The following is a 14,812-nucleotide window of genomic DNA, read 5'->3' as shown; positions in this document are numbered from 1 at the left end:
ATACGCAGAACATAAAGCTAATATTTACAATCACAATTTAATGGCAACATCATTTTTCAAAATTTACTGGAGAAAATTTGGTTACTCAAAAATGCTTTGCGGCTGTGGTCGTCTGGTGTGTGATACGGAAATTGTTTATGGGGTAAAGTACGAACTGTTTCTCTTACATGGGTGATTATTAGGTTTCTGTCTCGAATGGCTCTCTGGGATCATAAGTATTTGAAAATTGTATTTGAACTTGAGATCTTGTGGTCATTTACAGTTCTTCCGGAACTCTTCAATGGCCCTGTGCCGTTGAGACCAGAGGGTGATGATTCTAGCACCTGAGCCTGATATCAAGCCTATTTCATTCGAAACAACTTCCAAAAACCCTTCTAAGACAGTGCACACACGGATGGCCTCCAGCTGGCACATTTTTAGACATTGCTTTCTAGGTTGCCCGTTAAGCCCTATCTATCTATACCATACTTGCAGGATCTCAGCGTCACTTGGCCTAGTAAGATCGTTGTCATTTTCTCCCTCGTTCCCCCTCCCTTGTCTTGTCGCGCCTTGAAACACTTGTGTATAGGCGCGCTATAAATAAAATATACCATCTCATATCATGAGCATGGAATTTGGTTTGGCAGGATCACTGTTTCTGAAAGCTTAGAGCAAGTTCACCTTTGCTGTTTTTTCTGCGCCAAAATTGCCAGTGAAATATTTCAATTGAAAATAAAACCTATTACAACAATCAAGTCAGGAGTCATGTTTTTGAATCAGCAGAGATCCAATGGCCTATTGCGTAGGCTTGTGTATAAGAAAGAACCCACAGTGGTACTTTTGCCATATAACTTTCTACATTATCATCGCGTTGTTGGTGTAGAGCGATCTTGCGTTAAGCTGCTTGCCAACAAAGAAACAAACATTGAGTTCTGTGCTACACAATCTCAAGAGTAGAACGAGTCGCTTGGTCGGTGGCTGATGTGCCGTGAACGCGCCTTCCTATTCCTCGAATGGCAACCATGCCAGCCACCGATGCATACTCATGTTGGTAGGGATTGCCACAGCTGATGATGGTTTATTCACTCCTTGCCTGGTTTCACCCCACTTCTTTATTTAACTAGAGCTTCTTTAGTGGCCTTGGTGGGTTTTTTTTAGGACATATTTTGGCCTTTTGGCTTCTGATAGAGCGCGCCTTTGGGATGTCTGCACAGCAAGAAGTGATTGAAACGAGAACGGCATACAGCCAGACATTGGAACATTGGAAACAGAAATAGATGTAGGCTGGGTAATCGAAAAGGAGTGGGGGCAGAGATGGCAGTGTCCTCTGGAATGGAGGCTGGCAGGAGAGGAACAAAAGGAGGCAGTCATTGAACTGGAAGTAGATGCATCCATTTGGGAATACAACGGACAGAAATATGCATAGGGTGACGTCCCCACCGCTTTGCATTAAAAGTATGTTCCAAGGCGCTGAGGAGTTCAATGACCAAATAGAGGAAAAAGTCTGAAGGTGAATTGTAATATCCCTATTAGTTTTGGCTATTAGGTAGCGATAACAAGCCGAAATGATATAACTAGACTACAACTTGGGCTGGGAGGATAGCTCGGGGGCAACGCATTTGTCTTGGTAGCAACACAGGTTCGAATCCCGGGCTCGCGCTTAGAAACTGGTCTCCTGTATTAAGCGCGTTATCAAAGAACAATTCTAATCATAGTGATTAACTAGGGAGAAATGGTATATGAGGAGGAGCACACAGCTTGTAGGTGTTGTTTGGTTTTGTAACACTCTCATTGACTGCCCATGGCCATGCTAATCCCTATGGCCATTGCCACCCTTTCCCTGCCTGCCCAGAACACATCCTCCTGGGATCTCTTTGCGCTTACTTTCCCAAGCCTTACCAAGCAACTTTGTGCTTGGAGTACCTGCCATTATTTTTTCAAAGCAGTCTTCTGAGAGTTAATGTATTAATTGGAGCTGTAAATTCACTACTGGTGTAATTAAAATGTCTTAACCAGGTCTGCCTTGAACCACTCGATGTATAAGCACTCTGCATGTCCTTCATGGAAGTCCCGTTAAAAACAAGCATTGGCAAAGCCAACCGTTTTCGCTTGTGTATGAGTGTTAGGCATTTGCCAGGCACTGCTATTACATGAGCAGGTACTCGCACCATTTGGCAGTTGCCACCAATAATGGCCAGTTAAGACCATTACAGCAGTGTGAGGAAAATGCTGCTGTTTATTACAGGGGATATTGTATCACACCATCATCCTCTTTTTCCGTTATGTTATGTTACACATTTTCACCAACTGCAATTTCACCCAGCATGTAGCACCATGGAGCCTACATACCTAGAAAGTAGCACGTTACATGTAATCAAGGGTAGTGTCAGCAGAATGGTTTCTAATGGGCATCTAAGGACCAAGTGATCATTAATCCCGCAGATGTATGCAGGGACGCTGTTCAAGAGTCTGGATGTGTGTACCAAAAAAGGCTCTACTCCCGATTTGCTCTGCTATCCTCAACCATAGAATCTCAGCAGGTGTTTCAGAGCGTGGGCTGGACAGTACTTCTTAAAACTATTGGACAAGAGCAAACCAGATATGTTGGCTTACAATGGCTACACTGCGTGCATGTACTAATGCCACCTTTTGTGAACACATGAAGAGCAGACTCTTCTGTTGTTTGAGCTGCAAGAACTTCCCTACAGTCTTGCTCTTGACCTAAGAGACCATTGTTGGGTTACCATCCATTTGGATCAATATGTCTTCCACTGGAATGGGTGGAGAACCCAAGTCTGGATTTATTTTGGGTCTGTATTTGTAACCCTACAGTCCCCCTACCTGCACTTTTGGACACCTGCTGTCTGCACTTACCATTGCACCTGCCACCTGCTGGCCGTACTTCTTGTTATTGTTTTGATCCCATGTACAGCACTGCCCTCCTGACCCTTCCCCTGGCACTTTCCCCACCCCCATCCCCTGCACTTGCGCGATCTCAATGTCACTTGGACTAGTAACATGGTTGTCTCTGTCCTCCCTCTGTTCCCCCTTCCTTGCCTCGTCGCGCCTTGAAACACTTGTGTGTAGGCGCTTTACAAATGCCATATCATATCATCATATTTGATTACTGCAAATTGATAATACCCAGGACGAAAATGTTGAGTTTTTTTTTCTTTTCTCACATGTCAATGCCATTATCTGCGGGGGTAGATCTCTTGCAGGCCCCCCATATTCCCATCACATTATTTATTACCCTAACCCACCCGCCGCAGATATAACTGCATTGAAATTCCCAGTTCAAACTTCAACATTTCCGCCCCCTGTATTTTCTGCTGCACAGTAATGGCGTGATTCTGCATTGAATTTCAACCAATTCCTTACCTCTTGGCTATCATAGATGTTATCTGATATGATCTGTTTGTCATCAGTCCCCATAATGAAATGAATTGCAAAGGTGAGAACTGGTCTAGCCACCAGGAGAATGGCAATAGGGCGGACCCCTGAGGAAACCCACATAGGATGGTATTAGCTGATCTCATTAAATGAGTCCGATCACACAGATAAGAATGGATCCATTTGAAAGTCAATGCAGTTGTGCCCATGGGCACTAACCGGCCCAGCAATGTGCTGCATTTGAGTGTGTCCAACAAGATCAAAACAATGGAGTTGCGATTAATTGTTATGCTTCTTGTATTGTCAGCCTTAGTACTAGTAGTAATCACTTGTTCAGTACCTAGTCCTAGGAAAAAGCCGGACTGGAATGGGCCTAAGGTCTGGGATTTTTCAGCATGTTGTTGAAAGCTGGCAGGTTCGGGCCAGACTGCCCCTTTTTGGGATGGGACCAAGCCTGATTTGAATATGGTCTTTCCCCTTCTGTAATGGCTTGGCAGGTGAAGAACGATGGTCTGGAGTGTTGCCCAGAGCAAAGTCTGAGGTTAGGATTCATTCTAAACTTCCCAGCCATCACAGCTTTGTTTTTACAGGTTTCTGCTGTGCCCATGAGTCTTCTCCCATATGGTAGATTGTGAAATGGGTGGAAATTAGTGAGACTCCTTTTTTAGGAGAGGTGAGAGCACTGCCGGTTCCTTTTCACCTTGGAAAGATTGGTCACTGCTCTCTGTAAGCATTGACACTGTAGAAATCGCGAGCCCCTCGCCCATTTTAGCAGGCTGCAGTCTCTTGGCAAACCAGACGGTTTGGATTTTGCCAGAAAGGCTGTCATGCCTGACAGTGAAAATAAACTCAAAAGCATTAATACCAAGATGTATTCTGCCCCATTCCACGTTATATTTCCTGCACCTGTATCAGGGATAGGGCAGCTTTTTATGAGACGAGGAAGGATGTTCCCCACCTTTGAATAGAAAAATAAGCAATATCTTTTTTTAATTCGATCGAATGAGTGGTCTCATGCATCAGGTCTACTGGGACCTATTAGGCATTGCAAATTCCCTGCACATAATATTTTCTGTGCGCATAATATATTTGTTTTCTCTTTTTCAAAGGCTTTTCTTGTAAGATCTGGCTGCAGTCTAAGTTGATTAAGTCTGCTTGCATCTTAGAAATTAACCTGTTTCTTTCCAGTTGTCTGAGGATCAGTATTTAATTATTTAATTTGGTCCAAAATAAGGGTTGCTACAGAATATTTGAACACTCTTTTTTAGAAGAGCCAATAATATTATCATTATTAGGGTATTTATTGATCGCAGACCTAGTTCCGGGAAGAAACTGAGTGCTTTGCATTAGGCGGAAGAACACATTGAGGGAAGAACAGAAAAAGCGTGAGGGGAGCTAACAACAGGGGAAGAGTATGCAAACAAAGGGGGGTCTGGGAATCTCTCTACCAGCACGAACACAGCCCAATGACCTGTTCTTGGGTGAATAACCCCTGGGAGAGACTCTAGCAAGTCTTTAGCTCACTGTCCTTTTCACAGAGAAGAAATTTCCCCGCATATCAGCCTTTGTCCTGCCCAGGGGCAGTCCAGCGCCGAAATGCTAGGCAATTCTCCTCTGAACAAGAGTACCATCAGTAACCCCATACACGTGTTTCAGCCTTGTTGGGCATCATCAGTGAGGTGAAACTGTTGCCTCTCTAAGAACAGGGGAAGAGTAGGAACGGCAATTGGCAGGAAAGGATTTACAGGCAACCAGAGAAGGAAACAGCGTGAGCAGATCACCTCATCTCCGGTAAGATAGGGAGTGGAGGGTGTGTGAACCTAAGTGTTATAGGGTCCTAGAAGAGGAGTGTCTTGATCTCCTTCCTGAACTATAGAAGCGAGGGCACAAGTCTGATGTTGATGCAGAGGAAGTTCCAGAGTTTTGCAGCTTAAACAGAGAAGGCCAGTCTTCGATTTCTTTTCTTTCTGAACCTGCAGGGTTCAGGTCTGCACATGCCCTTACATGCCCTTAATTCTGGTGGATTATAGTCCACCGGAGATACTGACTTTATCAGTGAGGTAGCTTAGGGACTTCAGGGTGACAGCCTTGTAGATGATGCAGCAGAATTTGAAGATGATACAGGCTTGCAGCGGGAGCCAGTGAAATTCGCTGAGGGGGTGATCCTTCGAATTTGATGAGTCGAGCTGCAGCATGCAGGACACATGTCAGGGCGGTCAGGGTAGTTGCTGGAAGACCTTTCTGGTGGATTATAGTCCACCGGAGATACTGACTTTATCAGTGAGGTAGCTTAGGGACTTCAGGGTGACAGCCTTGTAGATGATGCAGCAGAATTTGAAGATGATACAGGCTTGCAGCGGGAGCCAGTGAAATTCGCTGAGGGGGTGATCCTTCGAATTTGATGAGTCGAGCTGCAGCATGCAGGACACATGTCAGGGCGGTCAGGGTAGTTGCTGGAAGACCTTCCAAAAGGCCTTTGCCACCGTCCGGGTAGGAGAGGACAAAGACTTGAACAGCAGATCTGAGTTTGTTTTCTGGGATGAAGGGCTTGATTTCCTGCAGGAGAGAAAGATGGCACCACGTTGTTTGATATTTCTTCCTTGCTATGGGCTTTTTGAAGGTGTGGTGTCTGTCGATGTTGAACCCAAGGGACTTGGTGCAGGTGGCCAGCTGGCGTGTGAATCCCACGAGGTTCATGGCAGAGAGCCACGTCTGGATGTGAGGGTGTTCAGTGTTGTTGGTCAGCAGTAGGAATTCAGTCTTGGAGGGTTTAAGCTTCAGGTAAGCTCATCCAGGACTGGATCACTGTGAGCCAGGCCTTGAGCCTACAGATGTTTTCCAAGGAGGATGGCTTGCGGTAGAGCTGTCTGTCATCTGACAATTGGTGAATGTGGATGTTGTGTGGCGTGAGGAGGGTTCTACGTGGTTACATGAAATGATTGAAGATCACAGGGATGAGGATGGATCCTTGTGGTACTCCACAAGTCGACATGAGATGCAGTAGGTAGCCTGTATTTAAGGCTTTCAGGATTTTCTTGTGGGCCTATAATATCCTTTCTTGGTTCATCCGGAGGGCATGCTATGATTGACAATAGCACTTTGCATGTGATCTTGGACCATTTGTTTAAAGAAACCCAGCATTTGTCTGAAGTCGATTTTGTCCTCAGTTGAACAGAAAAAGGGCATACCAAGGTTGTCTGAGTAGGACAATGGCAGTAGGTGGCCTAATGTAATAAAGGAACATACCATGAAAATGCGGTCCAATATGTGGCTCTCAATATTAGTGTCCTCTGTGGCAAACTGTCTGAGATCACGAGCAGTAAGACTATCTGGAAAATGGCAATTTTAGTGTTGGATAAATAATTTACCTAAAAAACGAATATCACCAAGAATGCAAAGATAAGGTCATGAGGGAATATTTGAAGCACTGAACAAACTGCAATTATCTATGAAGTCTCCAGATCTGTTAGGTTGTCAGTGGACCCCATTTAACCAGGGCATTCTGCACTTCATATAGTAGGCGTTTTACCTTGAGATGCTTGAACAGTCTTTAACCAATGAAAGTCCTCCACCACTTTTCTTCTGCAATTAACAGTTACTGATTGGTAATGATAGTGGAGAATATCATCGAGAGCCAGAGTGCTGTAATCAGTCACTTGACGTTCAAGATTGAGATTTTCTATTATAGTGATCACCCAAAGGTTGATTGATGGCTGTAAGCACCCTGGTGCTTTCCTCCTTGGTTCTAAAAGTGGGGAATGGAAATCATGCCCATGAAGAACACGCATGCCCAAATCTCCTTTAAAAAACTACAAAACAAGATGGATGCTAGGAAATAATGAAGGCAGTACATAGGAAAACTACTCTGCGCTGGAAAGCCTTACACGTGTCTGTGGGAACCGCACTGTATGTCCGTGGAGAGTCTGGATATCAACAGAGCCAGACTGTATTTTGGGAAGGCTTAAACGGGCTACCATGTTGTTCCCGGTGGCCTCCATTACTGAGCTGCACACATGATGGAGATCCATTAAGGATTGCTGCACTGAACAGTAACAGGAACCCAGGGGCCAGCCAGATTCCTGTGCCTCTGAGTGTTCCATGCAGATAATCAGGAGACTCTGCCAGGTTCTTCAGCATCGCATAACACAGGCCCTAATTCTCGCACTCTGCCTTTTCTTTCACACTGCAAATATGCTAATGGTCTCTCCATGTCTTTTTGAAAGAGTTCTTTTGATGTTCTCTCCCCAATTACATGTGTTGGAAGGCATTCCTCCAGTGACAAGTCCTATCACCCAAACCCTTATAATGGAACCAAAACGCTGCTGCATTCATACATCTCAAACGCCGCGATGCCCTCGAGTCTGGGCGGTACATAAATGCTACGAATAAATAAATAAATACATAAATAAATGAATAAATCAATACATGAATAATTATTTAAAGGGCTACGTCATATTCCCTCTGCTCCTCCACACATCCTGATTATTACAATATAATCCTTGCAATGTTAACCTCCCACCTGCACCCTTTGGTGTGATTCTCGGAATGTTGTATGTGTACCAGAAGCTGTGTAGAAAGGGTTCACCAATACATTTTCGATTTGTCATTTGCATATTATGAAGTGTAACAATGCAGCAATGTGTTTCTAATTAGCAAAAGCTAGTTATGATGGCGGAAGTTCAGGGAAGCGCTATGCAGATTTTGGGGGAAGTAGGAAAGGAAGGGAGAGAGGGAGAGAGGGAGGGAGGGAGGGAGGGAGGGAGGGAGGAAGGAAGGAAGGAAGGGAGGGAGGGAGGGAGGGAGGGAGGGAGGGAGGGAGGGAGGGAGGAAGGAAGGAAGGAAGGAAGGAAGGAAGGAAGGAAGGAAGGAAGGAAGGAAGGAAGGAAGGAAGGAAGGAAGGAAGGAAGGAAGGAAGGAAGGAAGGAAGGAAGGAAGGAAGGAAGGAAGGAAGGAAGGAAGGAAGGAAGGAAGGAAGGAAGGAAGGAAGGAAGGAAGGAAGGAAGGAAGGAAGGAAGGAAGGAAGGAAGGAAGGAAGGAAGGAAGGAAGGAAGGAAGGAAGGAAGGAAGGAAGGAAGGAAGGAAGGAAGGAAGGAAGGAAGGAAGGAAGGAAGGAAGGAAGGAAGGAAGGAAGGAAGGAAGGAAGGAAGGAAGGACCTGTCAAGCCTAGGGTCTCATCTTTTTTGGGACGCAGAAGAGGCTGATAAGCGTTTGACATCTATTCTGGCTGGGAAGCGACCCAGTTACGACATCCCCTGTGGCGACGTAGTACAGCTGCTGTTGAATAACAACGATGTGTGCTAAGGTTCACTTGTTATTGCTGATTGTTAGCTCTTTGTTTCCTTACTGGGCCCTGTTTTTACTGTCTGAGGATACACCCCCCATTGTATGCCCGGCCCGGTGTAATCCTAATATACTTCTGTGGCCCTACTTCGGCCATCTCCCGATGCAGACTTCTGTCTCAAGACCCTAACTACCCCCTCCCCTACCCCCATTAGCTGAAGCGTACTCCCAGGGTGGTTGCCTACGATGAACGAGAGACTAAACCTATCTGTGCTTGTACAATGTTGGTGCTTCCTTCTGTTGACTCCTGTATTGTCTGTGCAAGATTTAAACAAATAAAAGTACATTTTAAAAATGAATGCATCTCCCAAGGTTGTGGTTGTGGGGTGTTCAGTGATTATGGCGGGCCTACTGGCATTGAAGCCCATGTTGACCCCTCACAGTTGCGCACAAGGTGTCAGGTGAAGCTGCCCATGGATGGTCCTGGTTGCTCTCCATGCGGACCTGTGATCATGAGCAAGATGGCGTGTGTGCCCATGCGGCAGTTACAATGATCAGTGCTGAGTGTGCTCATCACCCTGGCGCCAATGGAGGTGGTATGCCTTGTCTGAAGGAAGGGGTCCCCACTGGGCTGTAGATATTTCGTTATCTATGGCGTGTTTTCAATAAAAATGGCCATGGCCTTTTTTCCCGTGCTTTGAGTGTTTATTTTCTGTGGGGCCATTGATGGCCTCGTGCATTACCTAAAATAATATTTTTCATTTTTAATAGGAATCTGACAAATTATAAGGATATAATAATATCTGTCATTATTAGCCAATGTAATGGTCTTTACATTATGCAAAGATAGAAATGTTTCCAAGAGGCATTATTATTGTGAAATAACTGTTTTTCAATGTATTAAATGTATGTTTGTTTTTCTTGCAGCACTCCATGAATTCCCCAGTGACATATTCTCAAATGAAGCGAGAAGACATGGCGCCATACTCCTTCACGTGTTCTGTGTAAGTAGCACATCAAACTGTAATGCTTATTTGTAATGCATATTGAAATGTTGGTGTTCTAAAAGGGGAAGATAATGTAGAAAGAAGGGGTGCCTACTGAAATATATCAGTGCAAAGCTGCCATTGGTTAAACTTGGGGCAGTTCTTCGAACCACGTCAAAATGCAACACACAGTAACATATCAGAAGGCGCTTATGAGTCATTAAGGACTCTTTTTCATGACTAGTCAGCTAGATATGCAGTGTAAACATGCTGATGGTGCATGAAATGTATGGTTGTATTTATCTGTGTTGATGTTGTTTGCACTGACCTCTTTGGTGAGAGACAGGGGCCTTATTACGAGTTTGGCGGTAGGAGAAAAAAGTGGAGGCAATTCTGTTACCTCCATTTTTCCCGCACAGCCAAACGTGCAGTTTGCCGGAATTACCTAGTGGTAATTCTGCATATTGTTGGAGGAAAGTGGAGGGTCTACATCCAGCTTGATGCTGGAGATCAATTCTTCAATTTTCCTAAACAAATCGTCCGAATTACCACTAGGTAATTCCACCAGTGGTAATTCTGCCAAAAATCCCCAATGGAGTCCTATGGACTCTAGAAAATGGGGATTTACACCACCTACCACCACTTGTAATCCCATGGTAAATCCACGGGACCAAGTGGTGGTAACAGTAATTCTGTTTGGTGGTATCTCGTGGGACTTACCACTGAGATACCACCAAACTCCCAATGAGGCCCGCCAGTCACTATGTTCAACCCCCTGCAGAGTCTAACCAAGGAGCTCATTCAGTGCTAATTAGCAAATGCCTGTGTGAAAACTTTTCCCATTCAAATGTTTTAAACTGCAACTCCTATCAGCCTTAGCTAGTGCAGTCAATGATGCGGCATCATGGGAGTCGTAGTCCAAAACATCAGGTTGCAGAACCTTCACATGGGGCAGTATATGTCCATAATGGGGCCATTAGCATGATTGGAAATGACAGCTGTCTTTTAAAGAATTCAAAATTGTGATTTTGATCATCACATCTAACAGCAGGCGGCCCCAACCAACAGGAAAAAAGGACATGATCATGGGAATTATCAATTGTCCTTTCGTCGAGGTCTATGAATCCCCATTCAGGAGGGCTTTGTGCTTAAGGAGAAGTTTGAAGTTTGAAGTTTATTTTATTTGTAAAGCGCAGCCAGGCCCATGGGCAACCGTGCGCATATTCTTAGAAACAAGTTACAATATAAGCAATATACATACATTAATATACACATACATATAATATTCTGAGATATGTACAGGCAAGAGATATATTACAATAGCAGAACTGGTGGAGGAACTTATAGAGTCTGCGTGAGCAGCCAAGATTTGGTAGTATTCTTGAAAGTTAGGAACGAAGACTCAGTTCTGATGGAGGTGGGCAGTGTGTTCCAAAGTTTTGAGGCTAGGACAGGGAAGCTCACACCACCCGCTGTTTGGAGTTTAAATTTGGGCATGAGAAAATGGCAGCACTCATTTTGAACCATTGACTCATGAGCTGCTTTTCTCACAAGGAAGAGGTTTGTGCACATAATAAATCCTGCTCTAAAAAAAACTTGCAATAGACCTATTTCATAAAATACACATTTGGGAGATATTTTATGAAGGAAATGATGTGTCATTGGTATATAATTGTACTAAAGGTTGGCACACTATCGAGGAAATATTAGAACTTTTCTGCCATTCAATTTATTTCTACTATCTTATGCATCTGTATTGCATTGATTCTTAGAGGATCATGTCCTTTATTCGTTGTCTTTTATATATTTTATAAATGTACAACAAGCCTTAACTGGCTGTATTATACAAACTTTCAAAAAATAAAAAAATGTACAGTGGCTAAAAATAAAAAATAAATATAAAAGACAGATATTAAGTAATTTGCTGGCAAATGAAGAATTCCAGGGATATGAAAAGTTCCTAAACCACTGTTAGCTGTACTGCTATGGCACTGAAATCTTGAATGCGTAGTCGAAGGCAGGGACATGGTTAAGAGTAGGGTGTGTGGTGTCCCAGGAATCTTTAGTCAGAATTTTGAAAAAGTGAATTCTGGGCATGTATATTTGTGTCTGCCAATCAAGTTGCACACATCACAACACCAACATTCTCAAATGCTGATGATCACTTTCAGTTCAGATTGTTGGTTCACAACCAGAAGCAACTCGAACATTTGCTCAGTTTAAACCTGACCAAATGCTGATTCTGAATTTCAAGCAGATTTCTTGATAATTGTAGTCCTTTTTGTAAATACGTGTGTCCTTTCTTTTCCTTAGCCTTGAAATGAATAAATGCACAACGTCCAATAATTTGCCTCTAGAAACTCTAGAGACCAAAGCTGGCGGTCTATTAAAATATAATGTATTTGGATGTGTGTGTATTTGTTTAATGCTGTGTTCACAATGTTGTATAAAACAGTCACACTCGATTGATGTTTATGAGTACTTAATTGTTCTTTTTTTAATGTTTGAATCCATCCGTGCAATCATGCTATGTGCTGTATACATTCACTTCCATGTGTGTTTATAGTTGAATTGAATTTGTTGAAATGGTCAGGGTTACATTTCATTAACCATATAATGTCATCTAGAGTTTTTCATGAGCATAATTGACTTCATTAGGCTATGGCTCTTAGGCGTTGCTTAAGCAACACTTTCTGTAGCCAAAACTATTGCTGTAGATAGAGGCATACACCTTTGGAATGTGTCATTATTCTGTCCTTTCTAGCATTGCAATTTAATGAAATGTGTAGATTCCTTTTGTGCCTGGGTTGCAATTGATTGCCTTTGCTGTCAATTTATGGGATTTCCTGACCTCCCAGTATTGACATAACTGTGTTTGCTTTGCTGTGCTTTTTTATGTGTGTGCCTGTGTAATGTTAAAAACTTTAATAATTGTTATCACTTGTAATGGTCGGAACCTTATTGCTGTTTTTTACGTATGGCGCCCCATTCATTGGAGCATTTTAGGCCCCCCCTTAACATATGAGAGCCAAAACCTATTGGCTTTGCCAGTGCTAATGTTAGTTGAGCACTAAGTGTAGAATTATCTTATAAAGGGGCAACCTAGTTCAGCTAGTCCCGCCCTCATTTCCGATGTCTGCTAGTGATGGGCTTGTCTACCACCAAAGAGTAAAATTCAATCATGTTTGCAGATTGACCAGTTAATATGCACAAAACCTCCACTGTGGTTCCTAAAATGTAATTTTATGTTGTGAATAGTCATTGGGCCTCATTACGACTGTGGCGGTACAGTGACAACGGCGCTGGTAGTGCTACCAGCACCATTGTTACCGTACGCCACATTATGAGTTCTGCCCGAGGGTGCCCTTGCAGCCACCTGGTCTGACCAGGTTGCCATAACGGCACCCACAAGCAGAACTAGATGATACCAACGGCACCGTTATGAACGGTACCGCTGCTACCATCCTCCCCATTCCCATAATGGGAATGGGGACGTACCGGCTCTGGCTCCCACGCAACAGGAATTACCGGGTCCGCTGAGGGCGGAATGGCCCGGTGATTCCCCTTTCGCGGGACCCGGAGCCGAGTTTCGGCGTGGCCATGCTGGTAAAATAGGCATGGCTACCTCCAACCTCGTAATGAGGCCCATTGTGTATAGTTCAAAATCATACCAGAGTTTACTATTCGTTGAGTTGGTGAACCCTTTCATACTCTATAATAAGAACACTCTGGAATTAAAATGCATGACAATTGTGGGAGAGATTACTGTGCAATTGGACTGAGATACCTACTGTGGAGGAAGTTCACCAGGTGTGAGCCTGGAAGGAGCTAGCCTTTGTCCACTTACCATTCTCTATTTATGTCCCACTCCAGTAAGGTGACGCGTATAGTAAAGAGTTTCTATGTGCAGGACCCTACACTAAGAAATGTCCTTCTCCTCCACTGGACCTCTGAAGAAAAATATCTAAACTTCAGGAGTTATCTGAAAATCTACTCCTTTCCCTTGGGCTTTCTTTCCTTTCCCTTGTCCAGTGTACAGCTAGCATAGTTGACACATTGTGTACTGTGCCAAACATAATTAGGACAGATGTAAGAGGTTTGGAAAGCCATAGAAGTACATGATCAGAATGGGCCGATGCTTGGATCTGTTTGTGTCCTCAAATATGCTGGCAATGCTCCATTGTCACTATGATGAATGGGGGAAAGAAAGCAATCCTGCCTCGTCGATTGGACCACAGAGAACTAAGGCTATCACTAGAAGGATGGGGAGCAGTGGTCAAAAGAATACCTTAAATGTCACTACGTATTTTGAGCTCTTCATAACTGTTAACCTTTTTATGGAGGGGGAGATGAAACTATTTCCGCTATACGCCCATGGTGCCAACAATGTTTGAGGATGTTCAGTGTGTATGTTCACCTCTCTGATTGACCACCTCCCCGTATAAGGTAGCCCAGTACTACTGAGAAATATATCCCTATAACGCCCATGAAACATATTTTTACAATTCTTTACGTGAAATCTGAAGGTTCTGTTGTTCGGGCCGGTGAGTCGTAGCATTCATTTTCTCACTCTAAGCTTTACAATTCAAATACAAGTGGGCCCCTCACTACTAGTCCCCTTTTAATGTGCGTTGCTTTGATGTGAATGATCAGTGCATTCCAGTGTGGAGCGGTGTTGGCCATTTTAGGTTCAGAGTTGGTTAAGCCATGCTGGCTCTCCTTTAGCAATTGTTAACCTTGATTTCTTATTCCATTGAGCTAATTTCTTAATCATGTATTTTTGGGTGGCTTCAACACTGTTTTTCTTCCTCTAATTAACTGCCTCAAAAGGCATTCCAAGTCGCGGCCAGGTAGGTGTTCGACACAAGGTTATGAAAAAAAGATCCTCTCTGTAAAATCCAAAAAGACAAACAAAAAAGAGTTAACCGAATAGCTAAAATAAGTTTCCACCAATATTAATGGACAGTGAAATGTCCAAATGCAAAGCAATCGACTTTTTGTTAGGGCTTCCATTCTCCACCATAAGTGGCACACACTCTTATCCAAGCAATAGAATCAAATGCAAGCAGGAGGGTATTACCATCCATAACCCACGATCCAGGTCAACTAACTGGGTTTACCATATCGCCTATGTGCTCCGCTAGCTTGAAGTGGCTGTACAGGGTTAGCTAAAG

At 43.7% G+C, this 14,812-nt stretch overlaps 1 protein-coding gene across 1 annotated transcript in view; it reads left to right on the top strand.

Annotated features, from left to right (window-relative positions):
* SLC24A3 (solute carrier family 24 member 3) overlaps positions 1 to 14,812 on the top strand; it is a 1,254,778-nt gene that overhangs the window by 435,910 nt on the left and 804,056 nt on the right. The window contains exon 3 of the mRNA XM_069607530.1: positions 9,580 to 9,656. Coding sequence (XP_069463631.1) covers positions 9,580 to 9,656 — 77 coding nt within the window. The remainder of the gene's footprint in view (positions 1 to 9,579; positions 9,657 to 14,812) is intronic.

This window comes from Ambystoma mexicanum, chromosome 4q (assembly GCF_040938575.1).
Source record: "Ambystoma mexicanum isolate Mex_15411 chromosome 4q, UKY_AmexF1_1, whole genome shotgun sequence".
Taxonomy (NCBI): domain Eukaryota; kingdom Metazoa; phylum Chordata; class Amphibia; order Caudata; family Ambystomatidae; genus Ambystoma; species Ambystoma mexicanum.
Note: the sequence above shows the minus strand (reverse complement) of the source record. Positions and strands in the feature narration are given on the sequence as shown.